This window comes from Leiobunum rupestre, chromosome 1, assembly GCF_980474605.1.
Source record: "Leiobunum rupestre chromosome 1, qqLeiRupe1.1.hap1, whole genome shotgun sequence".
NCBI lineage: Eukaryota > Metazoa > Arthropoda > Arachnida > Opiliones > Sclerosomatidae > Leiobunum > Leiobunum rupestre.
In genome coordinates, this window is record NC_143384.1 from 98328280 (window position 1) to 98350644 (window position 22365).

A 22365-nucleotide genomic window follows, 5' to 3' on the forward strand; every position below is an offset into this window, starting at 1 on the left:
GTAATTATCGCGTATTTAGTCGACGATTGTTCAGAGCTTTTATTTAGTAATATAACCGTAGACCTCATACGTCTACGCTGAATCAGGGAAATTCAGGCACAGCCTAGTTCCAGGGATAAGAGTAAATGCAGCGCGTGAAAAGGGGGCCCAGACTCCTTATCTGCCTATGGGCCCAGGATCTCTAAGTCCGGCCCTGACCACGTGTTATACGTAGTGTGAAATACAGTAGTTTTTGAGGAATTATCCCACTAAAAGTATCCTCGCTTGAGTAGTGCTTCAATTTCTCATATCTACTAGAACGCCTTTCGTGAATCTAAAATCACGTACCTCATTATTAAAAAATTATATTTTAGTAAATATCCAAACTATAAAGAAAATAATTGATTTATAGCTCGGATGTTGTTGTTTATATGTTAATTAAGGGTGCATTTAAAAAATAAACACTAAATATGAGACAATAAAGGTTTCAAGTAAGAAAACCTCTTCAGGGCGGGCACGCTTCCTCTAACAGAAGAATTGTGTGTCTACTATCGTTCTAGACTAGCGCCATGAGCGAGAAAAGAGAGAAGCTATGGCGCACCCTACCAAATAAGAAGGGTTCTACTCCCTTTAACGGAACATGGTTTTTCTCTCTAATCGTTCTTGTTTGATCAACCTCTTATCAGCCACTAACCAAAGGTCTAAATGGTTTGACTCCGATTAGAGTGTTGATGTCTTATATTTAGATTTTTCAAAAGCATTGAACACTATCCCCAATACTTGCCTAATTGTTGCTGGAGTTACTGGCCTTGCCCTTGATTGGCTTCATGAAGTTTTAGCGGGTAGAAGGCAGCGTGTGGTGCTGCAGGGTTATACCTCGAGTTGGTGCCCTGTTGAACAGGGGGTACTTCAGGGTTCAGTCCTTGGTCCTCTTTTGTTTTATGTCTTTATTAATTCTCTCCCTTTATTTGCTGATGATTAATAATCAGTTAGGCTAATACCTTAGGCCTAAGTCATCAAGCGACTTTTAATGCCTTTTAATTGAGGTAGCCGGGTTACCGGGTTATAATGCGTAGGAGGGTGGTGGCCAGCCCTTCATGCCACGTGAGCCAACAGCTTCCTACACTCTTTATTACCATTACCCTCAACACGTTTTCTAAGTTGTACCTCAAAATTCACTCTCTTACTGATTGTACCTTACTTCAATTTGATCTCAATGAGGCAGTGTCCTGGGCTCATGGTTTGACCTTCAATATTGACAAATGCTCAGTTCTGCATTTGGGCAGTAAGAACCCGGATTTTTTATACACTATCAAAGGGATCTGGGGGTGATTGTGGATGAAAATCTTCATTTTTCCGACCACACTAATAAAATTTCTAAACGTATTCGTTCTACTGGTGTAGAGGTCGGCGTTTGAATAAGAAATTATACGATTGTTTATATTTATCCATAACCGAGAATTATTCAGAAATATTCGAAAAAATTATTAATTTTGCATGTTAAATCGTTGTTTAATCGTATAATTTATTCGTATAAAACAAATAATACTAATTTTAATGATTAATTGAATTTTTTGCGGTTAATTTATTTGTTCCGCCAAATACTGGTGGTATTATTAGACGTAATCTGTACTTCATTTCCCCACGTTTAGTCAAAGCATTATAAAATTAGCTGGACTCCTCATTTCCCTACGGATAGCAAGTTCTGCAGAAGGCACAAAATTTATTTTCTAAATTATCCGATAATTACCGCATAAATTTCCCTCCCTGTCTGCCCCTTCCTGTTTTCTGCACCACGTCTTTAAATTTTAATTTTAATTTTAATTTAGTTTTGGATTATTTCCACTCAATGTTATAAGGTTGGGCGAATAGCACTTTTAGCCAATCGATACGAATATCGAATTGATTACCGAAACGAATAGTAATTTTCGATCCAAATACTGAATAGTTAGGCTTAATTTAAATACTACCTTATCGAATATTCGTCGATTAATAGACCTAAATATTCGTCGATTAATTGACCCGAATATTCGTCGATTAATAGACCCGAGTATTTTCTTCGAATAATATGCCCGAATATTCGTCGAATAATATGCCCGAATATTCGTCAAATATTATGCCCGAATATTCGTCGAATACAGGCCCAAATATTCGTCGAATACATGCCCAAATATTGGTCGAATAACAGGTCTAATCGTCAAAATATTTTAAATTCTAATATCTAAATAGTAGGACTGAATTATTTAAGGACATCATAGGTGACCTATGACGTAAATACAAAACTAAAACTATCTGTACACACAAAAAGTATCGGACTAAACTATACTACAGTTTCCTTGAACTGACCAAGGACGTACGTTCTTTTATATAGATTCTTTTATTCCAGCCGTCAACCGCCAAGTGAGAGCTCTACCATAGACATTTCTTCCCCCAAAAACAGGTTTTGGCTTCAACCTCCCCATAACAACTATGGTTATTCGCCCAGCCTTAAATATTATTTACTTTTGTATTTTTTATCTTTTATTTTATGTGTGAATGCTATGTTCATATGCCAGTCCTCAGGGCTTCATGTACAGCTTATTATTAATAAATCTAATATATAAAGATGAATGTTTGTATATTTGTTGGTCCGCTATAGGAATCTACAGTTTTCAACTTAGGTCGACCACATTTGATATATTATCTCATGGTACCCTGACTGTGATTTTCGACGGTTACGGTCGGCAAAACAACTTTAATTGAATTAATTTAATAATTAGGTATATTCGCTATATACAAGATACTACTCTTTGATCTTAGCCAAAAGATCGAGTTTTTTAGTTCTTCGGGCATACACACGAAAAAAGCTTAAATGAGTGCAATTTTTTTAAGTATCTTCTATAGACATTAGGCCGTATAATAAAAGGCAAATTAACAAATACTTAGCTTATAATCAAGAATGTATTTATTTATACTCAGGGAGAATGAATATGTCGAGACTATCGACGGACACGTTGAGGCCCTAACCCCGTCACACTAAGGGGGGAGAGGGGGGAAGAAGGCGGTCTTATTTTTTGCGTCCTCGCATCAGCGTTAATCGCGTCGAGAAACGCAATTTTTAAGAACCAATGAGATTGCAGAATTATTTGATTTTAATAAAGCGGAGGAGCATACCGGGGGCCCCAACGGGTGGAATTGGAGAAACGCTAAACATAATCTCGACATATTCATTCTCCCTGAGTATAAATAAATACATTCTTGTTATAATCATATCTTTTTATTATTATTATTCATAGTTTATTGTGGTTTTTCTAATGGAATGATTTATGATTAAACGTCATTAATTTTATCTTCCTTAAAGATTAAAAATTTGATGCGAATATCAAACTAAAGGTAGGTTTTTTTAATAAAAAGGTGTTAAAAAATGTAGGTTTTATAAAAATGCAGGTTTTATAAAAATGCAGGTTTTATAAAAATGCAGGTTTTATAAAAATGCAAGTTTTATAAAAATGTAGGTTTTATAAAAAAAAATTTAGGTATTATAAAAAAAATATTAAAAAGAATAGGTTTCAACAATAAATGTAGGTTTTATAAATATGTGTAACATTTATCAATAAACGTAGGTTTTATCAATAAATTTAATTTTTATAAAAAAAATTATTTATCATAAAACATTTTGGTTCTTTAAAAAAATAGGTAATATAAAATTTTGGTTCTTTAAAAAAAATAGGTAATATAAAAATTTTAGTTCTTTAAAAAAATAGGTATTATAAAAATTTAGATTTTATAAAAACCAATGTACGTTTTATAAAAAAAATTTAGGTATTATAAAAAAATAGGAATTATAAAAAAAATAGTTGTTATAAATAGTAGGTTTTATAAAAAAAAGTATTTTATTTTTCGCGACTTTAATTTTTATTTAATCTGAATTGTTCATATTTACGTACTTTTGCGCTATTATTTACTTCGGGTATAACGCTAAACGAAAGTAAAATAATAGTTGTTCTAATGTTTCATAGATGGCGAAAGGTTCGCTGAATCTTTATTGTTCTTCAAAAAGTTTTTCGTGCATTTTTGTCTCGAATATCGTACACTCCTCGATTAATAATTTGTCGTATATATTTTTGTTTATATAAGATAGCTTAAAGGGATAATGCAATTATAATAAAAATTTTATCTTAGAAGTCATTTTTATTTAAGTTTAAAAAAAACTTTGTCAATTCAAATTTATCGTTTACACCATTTTTAAAAGAAAATACCTTGTTAAAACCATAAGTCTATAATATAGTATATATAATATAACAATATTATACACTTATGTTAAAACTTATCGTGCGTTTACAAAAATATTTTTAGTTTCCAAGGTTGAATATTTTCAATTAGAAGCATTTGATTTGACCTTCGAAAGAGATAAAATATTAAAACTTCAAAAAACAACTCAATTTAAAAAATCTTTGGATTAAGGAAATTTTTAAAAAGCCTACGCTAAAAACTTAATACTAAAACCCTTTGTTTTAACTAACAATCGAAGTTTGTTGGTTGAGAGTGTGATATTTGAAACCGTTAAAACGTCACTACGGAAATCTTTTAGCGCGAGTTTGTGGGCTGTCGGACTGAACTTGGCAGAGGAAAGCAGGCAATCCCAAGTAGCATCACCCCAAATATTCGCCGGAGGCGTTTTCTCTTTAATTCTGACTCTGGTTTTTACATACGTCGGCCGAAGCACACGAAAAAATATCACGGAACCTTTTTTTCTGGTTCTTTTAATAACTTGGCCTCTTTAATTTTGGTAGTCAGGACTCCCTGCGTATGTTCTCGCGTCATTTCCCCAGTTCTTGAAATCCGCGTTACGGCACGAGATCGAAATAAAAAGCTCAGGATGTATCCACCAAGGCTTAGCTAAGTTTCCGTTAAATTTAGCTAAATAAATGAGAAACTGAAAACCAAATCGAACCACCATTTTGTCTCTCGAAAACCCGAAAAGTGAGTTAAATCATGAAATTTAGGTTTAGAGAATATTTACACATTTACGTTTTGTAACAGTGATTACGTAGAGGATATTTCGCTACTTCTATAACCATCAAAAGTTCCGCAAACTTCGAACAAATTTACCTCTGTAACTGTTGCTGGGAGGAAGAAAATACAACGGTACTTCGCACGCGATTCAACCGTTTGACATTCGTTTAAAAAAGCGTTCATTAGCGCCCCCTAGCCTATTTTTATAACGGTTATATCCTGAGTACGCCTAGCTAAGCCTTGGCCTTGACAAATAGACCGCGCTTTTGGGTGCTATTCGAGTTCAACACTTCACCGCCTCCGCCTCCGAATTCCAGCAACGCGTCCCGAAGTGCTCTCTTCGTTCGTCGACAAAAAATAACCTTTAAAAAAAAGTGATAAAACCAAGGCTGAACACGGTACAAAGTACTGTTTATTTTCTGTAATAATATGGGCAGAAATAACTACGGTAAAAAGTGCGCGTAGTCCCGAAAATTAACAAAACAAAAATTAACCGGTGGAAAAAAAAATATATTTTTTTTTAAATATGAATCGTGCTTTGAGAATCGTTTTAGGATTTATAATCTTATTCTATCGTATTTTGGAAGGATTCGTGTTAATGTTCGTTCCCAAACGTTGGCGGACGAAAAAGACGATCGGAAAAAACGACGTGGTACTTATAACGGGTGCTGGTTCCGGAATTGGCCGTAGTTTAGCCGTGCGTTTCGCGCGCGCCGGTTGCGTCGTGGTCACGTGGGACATTAACGCGCACGCCAACGAAGAAACGCGCGATTTGATCGCTCAAAATGGCGGAAAAGCCAAGGCTTATCACTGTGACGTTGGAGACCGCGAATCGGTCTACGCCGTCGCCGAAAAAGTCAAACGCGAAGTCGGCGAAGTCACCGTTTTGGTGAACAACGCCGGCATCGTAGTTGGTAAAAAATTGTGCGATTTATCGGACGACGGTATCGAAAGGTTGTTCAAGGTCAATTCTTTGGCGCATTTTTGGACTTGTAAAAGTTTCTTGCCGGACATGATGGCTAAAAATAAGGGCCATATCGTCAACATCGCCAGTTTGGCTGGCTTGTTCCCGTTAGGTTGGTTTAAATTACCGCCGATTCTGGTTTTTAATGTCATGGCGGCTTTGAGAAGTAGCGACATCTATCTTAAATTGCCTGTTTTTTAAATCTGAGGTTTATTATAAAAAAATTTAGATTTTGTTTTAAACATTTCTACAAAACTTTCACAATATTTAAATGAATTATTTAAATTTTTAAAACTTCCTTGATGATTTAAATTTTTTTAAACTTTTTTGATAATGGTTTCAACTTTTAAAACTTCCTTGATGATGATTTCAAATTTTAAAACTTCGTTTATAATGGTTTCAACTTTTAAAACTTCCTTGATGATGATTTCAAATTTTAAAACTTCCTTGATGATATTTTCAAATTTTAAAACATCGTTTATAATGGTTTCAACTCTTAAAACTTCCTTGATGATGATTTCAAATTTTAAAACTTCGTTTATAATGGTTTCAACTTTTAAAACTTCCTTGATGATGATTTCAAATTTTGAAACTTCGTTGATAAAGGTTTAAATTTTTAAATCTAAGTCGACAATGATTTAAATTTTTATGATTTATCCCAATTAAAACTTAGTTTATAATGATTTCACTCTTTTAAAACATAGTTTGTAATGATTTCACCCATTTCAAATTTAGTTTATAATGATTTCACCCATTTCAAATTTAGTTTATAATGATTTCACCCATTTCAAATTTAGTTTATAATGATTTCTGCCATTTGAAATTTAGTCAATAATGATTTCAGCCATTTGAAACTAAATTACATCTTGCAAATTTAGTAATGATTTCGTTCTTTTAAAACCTAATTTAATCTTGCATATTTTTATTTCATTTATATTTATATATTATATTTAATTATTTCATTTTTTTAAAACCTAATTTGATCTTTAAAATTTAGTTATTATTTCATCCTTTTCAAAGATTAAAATTATTTTAGCCGTCATGACATTAAACTAACGATTACAGTCAACACAATGTACTTAAATTATTTTTTCTTTTAGAGAAATTGACTGACTACTGTGCCACTAAACACGCTATAGGTTTGCAATTTTTTTATTTATCTGCAGTGTTTTGTAAAAAGATTTTATTATACAAATGTCCTCTATATATTATTTATATACCCCTTATCACAAGAGTTAGTTGACATTACACAAATTTTATTTGAAAATATTATGTAAAAGTCATATAAATTTAAATACGTTTTTAACACACGACTGATACTTCACAGTTTATTAAAATATTAAAAATACATTCGTTAAAATTTTAATTCGCTAGCTTTCGAGTACAAGACCCCTTTTCAAGCGTTACATATTTTGAAACAGAACTAATTTCAATACATGAATATTTTGTTAATATTTCTCCTATCTGTGTACAGTTTTTTAATATTTAATTTTTAACGCTACCATTTAACTCTAAATTTAAATATCATATATTTTTAATCGCTGTGGCTTCCTTTTGAATTAATGTTGGTTATTTAAATAGAATATCACCATTTTGTATTCCAGATATGATTTGCATTACCGTTACTTAATATATTTCTAATGTTCTTCTCACCATAAATTTTATTTTCGTAGGTCAAACGAAAATAAAATTTATGTGGGGTGGCAGAAAGAGAAGCCTGGTTCGATCCCAGCAGCTTGTGGCACTGGGTGAAAACTCGGAACCACTCTTGCAAGTTCTCTCCCCCACTAGCTTAAGGGGTTTTCCCCCGAGTTCTTCGGTTTCCCCTTTCCATAAAAACTTAATAATAATAATAATAATAATAGTTAGTGTATGGAGCTGTTGGCTCGCGTGGCTTGCCACCACCCTCCGACTCATTGTAACACGGCCACCTGAATTAATCCTTGGAATTAATTACTTTAAAAGTCGCTCGACGACTTAGGCCTAAAGGTGGTGCCTTGGGTATTAGCCTAGCTTATTATTACAAAAGGACATAATGGTGATATTCTATTTAAAGAACCACATTACTTCAAAAGAGATTTTAAGGAAATATAGGAGATTTAAATTTAGATAAAGGAAAAATCGAGTGGGAAAAATATAAACCATGAAGTATCAGTCGTGTTTTAAAAACGTTTTTTAATTTATTTATAATGTAAAATTATTAGCAGAATTTCATAATATAACTCTTACGATAAAATTATAAAAATTTCCAATTTTTTATGGGCGCGAATTTCTCCACCAATCCGCGGATAAACTTGAAAAGTAATCGACCTTGAGAAGTAGGGTTGTTGACATTAGGAATAAAGAGTTTAATTTTAAGAAAACAGCTGTAACGCCATAAGTAACGTAATAACGATAAGTATGTCAATTAGGAAAAATTATAACCGAACTGATTTTCAGAGCTATTGAGAAATCTAGCTTTAGTCCTCAGCACAGAGACCCCTAGTGTCTAAATATGCCTGAGGTAAAATAAACTACTACCAAGGGCGAGTTCAGTTGCGAGTCCAAGTTGGAGCTTGGCGAGAATGTCAGTGTAGAATAAAGGTTCGATCAGCAAATTAGCATTAAAACCATACTTATTATTATTATGCTACTTATGGTTACACTCTATATGGATTTAGAAACCATTAATTTAATTCTTAAGAAAATTTTATAAAATATATTTCAATTGTTTTCAAAACTACACGTTTCAAACCAACAACATTAGCTATGGATACTTCTCTTTATAGATTTTATTGCGTACGTCTGGTATTACGTTTTTAAAATGCTTTTACTTTAGTCACTTTTCTCACATAAAATTCTGTCACTAAAAGTCACTTTTTCAAAAAAAAATTCAATATTTAGGAAAATATATTTTTTTAGGAATTGGCGATTTTAATATTATTCGTCTTTAAAAAATATCTTCTATACTATTTAAATTCCGTGTGGTTTGGCGAAAAATTTTTATATATTTTTTAAAAATTCTGACAGTTACTAGTTATGAAGCTTGTTCATTTTTGCGCTGCAGTACCATTTAAAAGGAGTGAGCATTGGAATTCGTCTGCTTGTGTGTTTTGGAGCGGCGAAGCATTTTTTTAACTTTTAACTAGGAATATGAAAACTCGGTAGCTTTTAACACCTTGGTTTTTCTTCTTTTTAGCCACTATTTTAGTCGCTTAAAACACTAACCTTTGCTGTGTGACTTCAGCAACACTCCTGTAATTGCTAATCAAGTTCTACTTAACGGGAGGAAAAGACTTTAACGTCAAATTCCTTATCGTACGTTATCGATAATGTAGACGTATAACCTTGAGGTTTGAACTCCCCCCCCCCCCCCGTGCTGTCAATTTGATATCGTTCGTCTAGTTTTGGTGAAGGGATATTACACGTTTTCAAGAGGATGATTTAACCAGTCTATTACTTAGTAACAACAAAAGTGACATAATTACCAAAAGTGTGTCAATCGGACCTATTTCGTAATGAATGTTACGAGCGAAATACAAGTTGGGAGGGGAGAAGGGAAAGTATGCCTTGGGGAGGGAAGGAAGTTAAAACCCACAAATTACGCCTCCTAGTGAGTAACGGAGGAACTTAGTAGCACTGGTCAAAGTTAGTGTATTTTTGGATTTTTCGTCGTTCTGTGGAGATGCTATCGCCATCTACCTACGATATAATACCATAGACTAAAAAAAGATCCAGAAAGGCGACAATAAAAAGTCTTTTATGTGGTCGATCTCGAGTCGAGCATTCATTAAACCTTTAGCATACGAAAGTACGGGGATTGTCACACTTTTGTCAATTATGTCACTTTTGGTAACAATCAATATTTGACCTTTACAAAATACCTTTAAAGTTGGCTTCAGCGAAGCTCTGACCTTGGAACTGCGGTACGGCGGTTACGACGGCATCAACGTCACCACCATTTGTCCCGGTTTGATCAGCACCGGTCTCTTCGAGGGATTCAACATGGGCCTGGTCCCTCCGCTGATACCCGACCGAGTGGCCGAAGAGGTCATGACCTCCGTGCTGCTCAAGGAACGACTGGTCATTCTTCCCCGCTTCCTCAACCTGTTGGCGGTCAGCCACGGCATCTTGCCCAATGAAGCCTTCACGGTGCTGAGCGAGATTTTCGGAAGTTCAGAGGCCATGAAGAACTTTCGCGGGCGCTCTTCCGGTTCCGCCGGAAGTCAGTCAGTTCTAAACGGAAACGGATGGACCAAAAGAGATTGAAACGCTACTTACTATTGTTTATATATCGCAAAGCATTAGTTAATTTTCAATTTAGGCTAAATTTTGTATAAATGTTTATTTTTTGCACTACTGTTAGTGACTTATCAAGAATGTATTTGTTTATATTCAAGGAAAATGACTATGTTGTCAGGGTTTCTCCTAATCAACTTCAAAGTCTGCCTGTAAACTCCTCCCCTTAATAATCAATTAAATCGGCCCTCTATCTCATTGGTTCCCTAAAGCTGTTCGTCTTCGGACGCCATCGGAACACACGCTAGTGGCAGGGGAAATATAGACCACGAGTCTAAACATAGTTATTATCCCTAATTACATGAATCCATACCTCTACTTGGAATGCTTATCCTGGCGTATTGCGTATGGTAAGATCACTCTGACGGCTTTGGCCCCGCCTACGAGATAAAAAATCCCCTCTGCGCGCGCTCCCCTCTCACGTTGTTGTTTGTTAAGTTAACATAGTGACGTCAAAAGACCGTTAGCCACATCGAGACGAAAATCTGCCGCGATAAGCATTCCAAGTAGAGCTATGGATTTCTGCTAATTATAAATAAATACATTCTTAGCGTACTATATTTTATCGAATTTATTTTCCAGCTAGCTCAAAAACATCTTCTGAAAATATTTTAAAACAATGAGGGAAATCTTTAAGAGCAATAACTGACTAGATGGCGCCACTAAGCGATATCCACCAATGGGAAAGCGATTGAAATGGTATTGCCCTTTCTAATTCTTTTCTATTGGAGAATGAATAAGCGTGACCTCTCCCCTTCTTTTCTATTGGACTATGAAAAAGCGTGACCTTTCACCCTCTCTCCCATTGGTGGAAATAACGTAAACCCCCTAGTACTTAGTGGCGCCATCTAATCACGGTGGCTGTTCTAATAAAAGTTCCCTCAATCACTGTATATATATTGAGATATATGTAAATCTTTATTTTTGGAATTTTACAGGGAATTTTAGTTATATAAATATAAATCCTATATAATATAATATAATTGGAGGGATCATTGGAAAGGGGATAGTTCACAAATTATGCAACGCAAATAGGCAGATTCGTACAATATGTGACGTCACATATCATAATACTATACCAAGACCTAATAATGAATATTAAGGTTCACTGGCAAATTAATATAAGTTTTTCTCATTTATAATAATATGATTAGATTTGTATATTTCTAAAAATAAAATTAATTGTTAATCTAATTTTATACTTTTAAGGTTTATTAGGATTAAATATAATATTATATTACATAATTGAGGGTTGGTTACTCTATAGTCGGATTTTTTGCGTTACGTACTTTATGAACTTGGATCCCTGCCAAAAAAATTAAATTAGCGCTTTAGTTTATGGTAAAGAGAAATATATTTTTGTAAATTTGTGAAATAATTTTGTTGTGTTTTGCATTTTTATTTGTATGAAAGACACAAAAGCCAGTGGCATTTATTTGACGTTTTCTATCGCAGTTTTTACTACAAAATAAATTAAATTTAATTCATAGTATTTTTATTTTAAATAATTAGTAATAAGGATTTTTACTCCGAGTATGCTGAGATGGTGTTAATAAGTAAGATTTAGTTAACTAATTAAATAATAAGTAATATTTAGTGAACTAATTAAATAATAAGTAATATTTAGTGAACTAATTAAATAATAAGTAAGATTTAGTGAACTAATTAAATAATAAAAAATATTTAGTGAACTAATTAAATAATAAAAAATATTTAGATAAGTAATTAAATAATAAGTAAGATTTAGTTAACTAATTAAATAATAAGTAATATTTAGATAATTAATTAAATAATAAGTAAGATTTAGTTAACTAATTAAATAATAAGTAATATTTAGTGAACTAATTAAATAATAAGTAATATTTAGTGAACTAATTAAATAATAAGTAATATTTAGTGAACTAATTAAATAATAAGTAATATTTAATGAACTAATTAAATAATAAGTAATATTTAGTTAACTTATTAAATAATAAGTAAGATTTAGTTAACTTATTAAATAATAAGTAAGATTTAGTTAACTAATTAAATAATAAGTAAAATTTAGTTAACTAAATCTTACTTGTTATTTAATTAGTTAACTAAATCTTACTTATTATTTAATTAGTTAACTAAATTTTTTATATTATTTAATTAGTTAACTAAATATTACTTATTATTTAATTAGTTAACTAAATCTTACTTATTATTTAATTAGTTAACTAAATTTTACTTATTATTTAATTAGTTAACTAATTAAATAATAAGTAAGATTTAGTTAACTAATTAAATAATAAGTAATATTTAGTTAACTAATTAAATAATAAGTAATATTTAGTTAACTAATTAAATAAGTAATATTTAGTTAATTAATTAAATAAGTAATATTTAGTTAACTTATTAAATAATAAGTAAGATTTAGTTAACTAATTAAATAATAAGTAAGATTTAGTTAACTAATTAAATAATAAGTAAGATTTAGTTAACTAATTAAACAAATCTTAATTTGTTTAGCTAGATGACTGTTTGACTTATATTTATAAACAATTAAGCTAACTTAAATTTTTATTAATGTTCAATTAATATAGTAATATTTACAAAATAATTATGAGATAACTAACACCAGATGGGGCACCAGTATTTTCGCGACATCTTACGAGGGACCCAATTTCAACTAGTTTTACGAATGAAAAAAAACCTGGTTACTAAAATTACCGGAAGTTAAATTCACGTAAATCTTGCGGCTCAGGAAAAACATTTGATAAAATACCTGTTTTTTTTCCTCTGCGGCGTATGTGACCCCATAACGGGCAACACAGACCAAAATGTTTCTACGATTTCTGAGTATTTAAAAGATTTTGGGAAAGTTGGAGCGTCGTTAGTTCCGAGTTATAAAAAAACAGTTTTTGTGATATCATAATCGTCTAGCTTTCATTCAAAGTAGATTAGCTTTCGCGTAAACTATAGTTTCATGTTACAAATTTTAAAATAGTTTCAAAGTAAATATCGCGTATGCAAACTTCAATTAGTTTTCGTTGAATTTAGAACTTTTCATTACGAAAAATGGCTAAAATTATTTTAGCCATTCTTAAATTATTTTATAAAATATTGGTTGGCGTGCTCTCGTCATTGATACCGTACAAATTACTCGCCCGTGACGTCGGCAAAGACGTCATACTGATCACCGGAGGCGGAAGCGGAATCGGACGCAATATGGCGTTAAAATTTGCGGAAATAGGAGCCACCGTGGTCGTATGGGATTTGAACCAGGAGGGCATGGAAGAAACTTGTCGTCTGCTACGATCACGAGGTCGGAAGGTCAAAGGTTACGTTTGCGACGTCTCCGATCGTCGCGCCGTCTACGCGACTGCCCAAAACGTCAAGGATGACGTGGGTAAAGTAACAATTTTAATCAACAACGCCGGCATTGTGGTTGGGAAGTCGCTCACTCAGCTGCAAGACGACGCCATCGAGAAGGTATTTCAAGTTAACACCGTTTCCCACTTCTGGACCACGAAAGCGTTTTTACCGGACATGATGGAGGTTAACAGTGGTCAAGTGGTCAACGTGGCCAGCGTGGCTGGTCTCTTCGGGTGTCAACAACTAGTGGACTACAGCGCGTCCAAGCACTCCGTCGTCGGATTCGGAGACTCTTTGCGCGCCGAAATGAAAAGTTTGGGTTACGACGGTATCCGAGTGACCACCATCTGTCCATCCTTGGTCAACACCGGGCTCTTCGCTGGTCTTAATTCGGGTTTAATTCCGCCGTTGGAGCCTAACCAGGCCGCGGACAAGATGGTGGAAGCGATCAGAGCGGGAGCTAAACTGGTTCTCTTACCGTGGTATCTCAATTCCTTGGTTATGATGAAGGCTCTGCTACCTTTCGAGGCTTTCGAAGCTCTGTGTGACCTTTTGGGTGCCGCCGATACCATGACGAACTTCATGGGACGTAATCAGTCAGACAAATCAAAACAGCATTCAGTTCTTGAGCAACTGAAAAATGCCAAGAACAGATAAAATACAACTGTTTTTGTTCTGCTTAGTAAATACATTTTTTTATTGTTCGTGAATGAATTTAGTATTTTCTGCTTCGTTAATTAATTCCCTATTTTTCTGGTTTGTGAATTAATTCCCTTTTTTTCTGCTTCGTGAATTAATTCCCTATTTTTCTGCTTCGTGAATTAATTCTGTATTGTCCCGCTTCGTGACTGAATTTTATATTTTCCTTCTCGTGAATGAACTTTGTTTTTAAAAATAACTTTGTCTGTAGACTGTAGCTCGCTTTATCCGCCTCCCTCGAAGATGGTATCTGCAATTGGTTTACAAAAGATACTTTGAGACCCGCTGATACTCTTATCTATTTTGTATAACAGACAAACAGTCTCTTATGCATGCATGTATAAAATCATTAAAATGCTTTATAACTGAGGCCTCTTCGGAGGCCCGAAATTTTACCTAAACCATCTAATAAATATTTCCCAAATCAAAACCAACAACTTCTTTATTTTAACTTCTTAAAACCTTACAACAAACATGGCGTTAAAATCACAATTGAGGAAGAACAAAACGTTTGGTTACGTAAGTTACGTTCACAACTAAGGACCACTAAAATTGTGATTTACAATTTATTTCTACTGCCTTCGGTATGGTACGCTAGAAAACCACAGGCCTTGGCTTTTAATATTCCGCGGAAGATTGAAAGACATATAATAGACAGTTATAGACTTTAGTCTATACCCTCCGCGTAAGAAACAGTTTCCGCGACTCATCAAAAAGCGTAAACGCCATCGTCTAGGTCGTTCGAGCAACCTTTGGTTCGAACGTAGACGTTCGAGTTTCACTAGTTGCTCAACCTCTCGAATGTAGATTATGTAGTTCTTCAACAAACGAGTAATCATTGGATGGGCTGCACTTCAAACGGCGTATCGCCGTGCTTAGGCAAAGTTACGATAATGATAAAGACTCGAGATGTAGGGGGAGTAGGAAACGTAATCTATTGGTACAGAACTGGGCTAATTCTGATCGTCTTTTCACGTTTTAGTCATCAAAAGTATAAGTTGAGGGGTTTGGTTCAGGATTTCTTTAAAATTTGTTAATTTTAACTTCGACTGTCATGGCTTCCTTTGTCGAAATTCTTGTTGGTGTCTTTACTATCATCTACAAGTTGTTGGAAAGTATGGTCTTGCGGTTTGTTCCCAAACGTCTGAGGTATAAGAATGTCGACAAGGAGATTGTACTAATTACGGGAGGTGAGCATTTTCCATAAATGGTGGTTTCTTGATTGTGTCGTGTGAAGAGCTGGTAAGAAATATTTGCCCCTAGAGGCATGGCTGATCTAGCGTTCCTTTAAGTAGACGGCGCCTGATTATCACATTGCTAAAAGTGACATAATTACCAAAAGTGTGTCAATCGGACCTATTTATGAATGAATGTTACGAGCGAAATACAAGTTGGGAGGGGAGAAGGGAAAGTATGCCTTGAGGAGGGAAGGAAGTTAAAACCCACAAATTACGCCTCCTAGTGAGGAACGGAGGAAGTTAGTGTATTTTTTGATTTTTCGTCATTCGGTGGAGATGCTATCGCCATCTACCTACGATATAATACCATAGACTAAAAAAAGATCCAGATAGGCGACTATAAATAGTCTTTTATGTGGTCGATCTCGAGTCCAGCATTCATTAAACCCTTATAATTCGAAAGTACAGGGATTGTCACACTTTTGGTAATTATGTCACTTTTGACATTGCTAATATTGGCAAGAGGTAATTATTACATTGGTACTCTTGACAACAAATATTTATTCCTTTGTTAGTCTTGCCAACAAGTATTTACTTCAGGGATAGTCTTGCCAACAAGGATTTAGATCAGTGGTTGTCTTTCCAACAAGTATTTAGTTCAGTGATAGTCTTGCCAACAAGTATTTAGTTCAGTGATAGTCTTGCCAACAAGTATTTAGTTCAGTGATAGTCTGACCTGGCCAACAAGTATTTACTTCAGTGGTAGTCTCGCAACAAGTATTTAGTTCAGTGGTAGTCTTGCCAACAATTATTTAGTTCAGTGATAGTCTTGCCAACAAGTATTTAATTCAGGGATAGTCTTGCCAACAAGGATTTAGATCAGTGGTTGTCTTTCCAACAAGTATTTAGTTCAGTGATAGTCTTGCCAACAAGTATTTAGTTCAGTGATAGTCTTGCCAATACGTATTTAATTCAGTGATAGTCTTGCCAACAAGTATTTAGTCCATTGGTAGTCTTGGCAACAAGTATGTATTCTATTGGTAGGCTTGACGACGATGTTTTTTAAAAAACCGCGTCGTGTGCTTTGATTGGATAGATTTATCCGAGTAAGGGCCTACCCAATTTTAATTTAATAATTCTATTCACTTATTGCCACTGCTACAATCTCCCGACCAAAATTGTAAGCTTTAATTCCTGGTGGTGTTTCGCTTACAAACCATTCGCTGTGGTTTTGTTTATCGCACATGCAGTAAACGAAACACCACTGGGAAGAGTTTACCATTTTCACCGAGATATATCGATGCAAAGGAGCCTATCAGAGTTTTTCGGGGTATTATTTTTATTAAATATCATATATGGAACTTCTCAGGTGGTAGTGGAATTGGAAGACTGATGGCCTTGAGATTCGCAAAATTGGGAGCTACCGTCGTGACGTGGGACGTCAACCAACAAGGTAACGAGGAAACGGTGAAGATGGTACGAGACAAGGGTGGTAAAAGCTACGGTTACATCGTGGACGTCACCAATAGAAAAGTGGTCTATTCCACGGCCGAGAAGATCCGAAAAGAAGTTGGCAAAGTGACAATCCTGATCAACAACGCCGGACTGGTAGGAGGTAAACGTTTGCTGGATCTTCCCGACGAACAAATCGAGAGACACTTCGCCGTGAACGCCATCAGTCATTTCTGGACGTGCAAGGCGTTTCTTCCGGACATGATGGCCTTAGACCACGGACATATCGTTAACGTATCCAGCATGGCCGGACTTTTCGGCGTCGAAAAGTTGACGGAATACTGCGCGTCCAAACACGCCGTCATGGGCTTTACCGAGTCTTTGGTGATGGAGCTGAGATACGGTGGATTTAAGAACGTGAACGTCACCGCCATATGTCCGATGGCCATTCAAACTGGACTTTTTGACGGTTTCAAAATGGGCCCTTTCCCAAACGTGAGTCCGGATTACGCGGTAGATCAAATTATGGGCGCCATCCTGACCAATCAGAAGGTATTGATGATACCCGGATACATGTACATGTTGATTTTGGCTAAGATTTTGTTGCCCATCGAACCGTTGCTGACCTTGGGTGATTTGCTGGGCGCCTCGGAGGCCATGCGTAATTTTCGTGGCCGAGCTCAAAGCGAGCCAAGCTCTCAACAACAGAAACGAGTCGAAAACGGACAGTTCGGTAACGGGGAAGTCAAACAGAGCGCCAAATCGAAGAAAGCGAAGTAGGATCGAACCCTGGTCCAAGAGACTTTATGTTATCGCGGAAATGCCCGAAGATAACGGTTTTTGAAAATATTGCGGTTACGGCATTATTCCCTCGGCTTGACAGAACCTAATTTTGCTCACATTTAATAAGAATTAAAATGTTTTAAATCCGGAATTTTTACATTTTAGAATATCGCGTTTGAAATTATTTATATACTTTTTGTCGAAATAAACCGCATTTATGTTGTCGCTAGTCTTTGTTTCATTCAATCGTCTTTGGCGATTTTGCTGACATCTTTATTTGCTAATTTGACAACTAAATATGCTTTCAGCTATACTCAATTGTTAAAGCTAAAACATTATTAAATAAAAGTAAGTAACATATACTTTTTAAATACTTATAAAACTATTTTAAATAATTGTTTTTATTAATTAAGAAATTATAATTTTGAATTATAGATGGCGCTAACGTTTGTATTTTTGCGTCTTTTTCTAAAGCATGCAATCGGCACGGCGCGACATTCCATTTGGTAAACCCACTGATTTTGATTGATTATAGGTTATGATCTCGATTTTCATTTATTTAATTTTTTTATCTTCTTCAAAGTACCGGTTTTAAATTATATGGAATTTGGTGTGAAAATATATGTTTCCATATAACAAGAAAATTAAAAGGCTCCCACAATCCGTAAAAAGTGGTGCAACGGGGTAGCTACGCGGGTTATCTTCACCCAACGGGTTGTTAAATTTTGTAATGATCTCCCGGCTGCCGTTAAGACCGAATCCTCCGCATCGGCATTCAAGTGTCGATTAGATACATATAAAAACTGGGGCTGAACTGTTGTTCATTTCAGCATTACTTACAATTAGCCTTTTTTTAAAATATTATTACTGTCGCTTCATAGGTATCTTTTTTTTGAGAAATTCTGTTTTTTTATTTTCGTTTTTCAGGCACTATCATTGTATCAATTAATATTAATGTAAATAGTTTCTTTTGTTTCGAGCGTTATAGTATCTTTTGTATCGCGTATCAGGGCCCAATAAGTGTACAGCTTTTTTATCCTGAATTAAAACAATATTATTATTATTATTATTAAAGCTTTTGAGTATTTTATTGGCACGTGCGTCTCGCACGCGGGCTACAAATTCCAAAATATTTATCGACTCGAGCGCGTGGCTCTAGCTCTCTATCTTCAACAACACACTATAGCTAGTCACGTAGAAAAAAAACCATTTACACGTGACCTCCCGTATTTTATAGAAAGACCTATTGTCATTGTAAGCTAGGAGCAACAAACACAACAACCCACACAAGGAGAACGCAACCCGTCAAAAGTCGTGGATTTTCTTGTGTACGTTTTTCATAGGCTAGACGCTTTAGCGCCTGCTGCCGTCGGAAGGGGAAAATTCGGAAATTGTCTTCCCCCCCGCCCGTAAAACGTTCAGCATAAAGGCTCGTGGCGCTCGTCCAATGAAATTCGTACACAACCCTTCGTTAGCGTATTTAAACGCTAGCTGCGTTCTCCTTGTGTTTGTTGCTCCTAGGTTTTCACTAAGGCAAAAACGCCACGACTAATTGTCTTTGAGAAAATGTATATATATCTCCACCGGACTGAAACAGTGGGTATATACAGGTAGGTGATGCGGTCTTGAAGTGAAGGAAATGGTCTTGAAGTTGAGGAAACGGTCTTGAAGTTAGGTGATGGTAATTGGTGATTGGTAACGTGTTAGTAGGTTAAATAAAGCGTTGGAATTAGAAAATATGAAAAACTGCATTTATTTACACGAAAAAATCAAAGTTTAAATTTTGGAAGGAGACCTTCTCTGGATAGCGGGCTCAAGAGATCTGCTCAGTGTAGGACCCTGGGAACCGTCGAAAGCTTTGTTCCGCCCCCCTTTTTACACCCCAGGTAGATCCCCCTTATAACCCTCCTTTGGCACGCGGCATCCCAAAGAAGTCAAATTGCTTGAGAAGTGATTTCTTACGACTCTCGGGGATGGCGGCGATGGGACGGTGGACAATCAGAGAGACTTACCCTCTCTCGCAAATTGGCGAGTTTCTTGGAAATTCGACCGTTCCCCTGTCCTACACTTTATTGGCAATGGATCATCGGTAAAGGCTCCCAAAGGTTGACAGTTTATTTCAGGAGGAAAGTTGGGAGAAATACCTTTAAAAGCTTGGAATACAATAATACAATACAATGAAATAGAAAGTACACTGGTTATTTTTGGCGCGAAAACAGGTAGTTATATTTTTTAGAGTTAAGCTATACATTATTTAAGGTACAAAATGAAAATTACAAGAAGCTTAAATTTATAATTAAGTTTAAATAGATTTTAAAGGAAAGCGCTTTATTTGGAATACGCTTTCGCAACGCTGCCAAAAGTTCATGAGCTTAGTCCAACCACGGCCAGTTGCACGTGTTAAACTATAGGACGATAGTCCTGAAAATAAATTATTTCAGTAATCTTTAAAATATTCTGTAGAAGACTTATTATTGTTTTATTGTTCAATAAAACATCATCAAGGAAATCGCCAAGAAGAAATACTTCCGAGCGCCAGGACCTACAAGTTATTGTTTATATGGTGCTTGTTGAAATAATGGACTAGGGGCTCTGTGATGAATTAAATCTTGATTATTTATTATTAAATCAGTTCCGTTATAATTTTTCTCTAATTGACATACTCATTGTTATTATGTTACTTATGGCGTTACAGCTGTTTTCTTAAAATTAAACTCTATATTCCTAACATTCATACTTCTCAAGGTCGATTACTCTTCAAGTTTATCCGCGGTTTGGTGGAGAAATTCACGCAAATAAAAAAATTATTATATAAAATAAATATAATTTTCTCATAAGAGTTGTTTTATGAAATTCTGCTAATTCGGTGATATTTTTTTCTAATAATTATACTTATCACTCTAATGTTACTTATGAATATAGTAGTACCAAAAATCCTAAAAATATCAAATGTAATGTAATGCAATGCGATGTAATTATTATATTATTATAATTATTACAATAATATGATTATAATAATATAATTATATTATTATTTTATATTAATTATGATTATAATAATATAATTATAACAATATTTATAATTATAATTAGATAATAATAATTATTATTATAATATAATTATAACAATAATTATAATAATATATTTATTACGTAATTATTACATTCATATTGAGTAACGCTGGTACAAAAATCCCCATCCCTTCACTGCGTTACAGATGAATTTAAGAACCAGTTTTATTCTTGCTAATAATTTATGAACCACTTGAGTTGATTTTGAAACGTGCTTTTATCAAGAAAATAAAAATTGTGGAATCTTTTATGTATTTATCTTCGCTCGTACACTAAATCAAAATATAAATTATCGCTCATTATTAGACAATTCCACGTGACCTTGCTGTTAATTCCTGTTATTACGAATGATTCAATAATTTCACACGATTGTTTTTTACAATTCAAATTATTTCCTTCATTTCAACAAATTCATTGTTCAATAGTAAGTTAGGTAAGACATTTTTTACAACAACGTAATTTTGCCTCTAACAAATTAGTAGAAGCATAAGTAACATAATGCCATTAAGTATAACCATGGGCCAATAAAAGCAGGACATGACTCTCTTATCGCTATGCGGCCACTAACGACGTAAGAGAAACAGCCGAGCTACTAGGGGACCCTATTGGCAAAAATTACAAACGCGAACGAGTAACAACCCACGTGACACCTTTTTTGGGGAGGGGGAAGGGTTAAGGAGGCTGTTTTTAAAAGTGCAATGGCGACAAAGAGTGAAGGTCTCAGTGGCGTAGCCAGGGGGGGCACATGCCCCCCCCCGAAACGTATGGTTGTACGTACAAATATTTTTATTTTTTTACTTTTTTTCAATGGTGTGCCCCCCCGAAACAAAATCCTGGCTACGCTACTGGAAGGTCTGAAGGATGAAGGAAAAGGATTTTTAGGATTTAAAAGTGAGTTTAATAAAGTATTATTTTATTTTTATAGTTTGGTTGAACTATTTAATTTATTATAACATTATCAATGTGTGTATAGAATGTTTCAATTAGATGATTGTATGGGGATTAACGCTGGCTGCTAGGAGCAACAAACACAATTCGGAAATTGTCAGCCCCCCCGCCCGTAAAACGTTCAGCATAAAGGCTCGTGACGCTCGTCCAATGAAATTCGTACACAACCCTTCGTTAGCGTGTTTAAAGGCTAGCTGCGTTCTCCTTGTGTTTGTTGCTCCTAGCTGGCTGTGATATTTTTAATGATATGAACTCATCTGATGAGACCCTAGCAGCAGATGAATATCTTTTATTGGCCCATGGTATAACACTTGTAGCCTTGCAATGTCTATGCATTGTTTCTTTTAATACAACCTATTTCTACCTCTAACAAATTTGTAGAAGCATAAGTAACATAATACCATTAAATTTGACGCTTGTAACTTTGTTTCTCACTACCACCGTGGACCATCTTTGATCACCACTGACAAATTCGTGGTAGGATTAGCAAATCGATAATCCGGAAATTTAGTAATATATGCTATATGGATAACAAGAACTAACTACGAACTATGTAAAATAAATAACATTGTCACCTGCTGCCATGATGTTATACTTCTCAAAATGGAAACGCCCTAAAAATCTGTCTGTAGCGCCATCTGGATATTTGTTTCTCACTGTGAAAATTCAAAAATGGAA

General features: G+C 34.7%; 2 protein-coding genes, 1 long non-coding RNA gene and 1 pseudogene across 3 annotated transcripts; 3 read left to right on the forward strand and 1 right to left on the reverse strand.

Moving 5' to 3' along the window:
• Nucleotides 1–4202: 4202 nt before the first annotated feature.
• On the reverse strand, nt 4203–13025 carry LOC149969110 (uncharacterized). Its single transcript, XR_016472782.1, has 3 exons — nt 12966–13025; nt 9802–10153; nt 4203–4357 (listed from the first exon to the last, which is right to left on the reverse strand). It is a non-coding gene; the product is annotated as an uncharacterized LOC149969110 (long non-coding RNA).
• On the forward strand, nt 4532–11649 carry LOC149969111 (retinol dehydrogenase 10-like). The gene is made up of 4 exons (XM_090155400.1): nt 4532–4941; nt 5002–6050; nt 7039–7077; nt 9810–11649. Exons 2-4 carry the CDS (start codon nt 5501–5503, stop codon nt 10184–10186), a joined length of 966 nt encoding a protein of 321 aa, XP_090011526.1. The 5' UTR covers nt 4532–4941; nt 5002–5500; the 3' UTR covers nt 10187–11649.
• A 383-nt stretch (nt 13026–13408) lies between the features above and the next one.
• Nucleotides 13409–14212, forward strand: LOC149969112 (short-chain dehydrogenase/reductase family 16C member 6 pseudogene; annotated as a pseudogene).
• A 990-nt stretch (nt 14213–15202) lies between these two features.
• LOC149969113 (short-chain dehydrogenase/reductase family 16C member 6-like) lies at nt 15203–17896 on the forward strand. The gene is made up of 2 exons (XM_090174288.1): nt 15203–15444; nt 16802–17896. The coding sequence occupies exons 1-2, from the start codon at nt 15309–15311 to the stop codon at nt 17662–17664; spliced, it is 999 nt and encodes a 332-aa protein (XP_090030414.1). The 5' UTR covers nt 15203–15308; the 3' UTR covers nt 17665–17896.
• The last annotated feature ends 4469 nt before the right edge of the window (nt 17897–22365 follow it).

Coding starts and splice junctions, on each gene's coding strand:
- LOC149969111 (XM_090155400.1), top strand. CDS start 5,501: ATGAATCGTGCTTTGAGAATCGTTTTAGGATTTATAATCTTATTCTAT. Junction 6,051..7,038: donor GGCTGGCTTGTTCCCGTTAG/GTTGGTTTAAAT, acceptor TTTTTCTTTTAG/AGAAATTGACTGACTACTGT. Junction 7,078..9,809: donor TGCCACTAAACACGCTATAG/GTTTGCAATTTT, acceptor ATACCTTTAAAG/TTGGCTTCAGCGAAGCTCTG.
- LOC149969113 (XM_090174288.1), top strand. CDS start 15,309: ATGGCTTCCTTTGTCGAAATTCTTGTTGGTGTCTTTACTATCATCTAC. Junction 15,445..16,801: donor GATTGTACTAATTACGGGAG/GTGAGCATTTTC, acceptor GGAACTTCTCAG/GTGGTAGTGGAATTGGAAGA.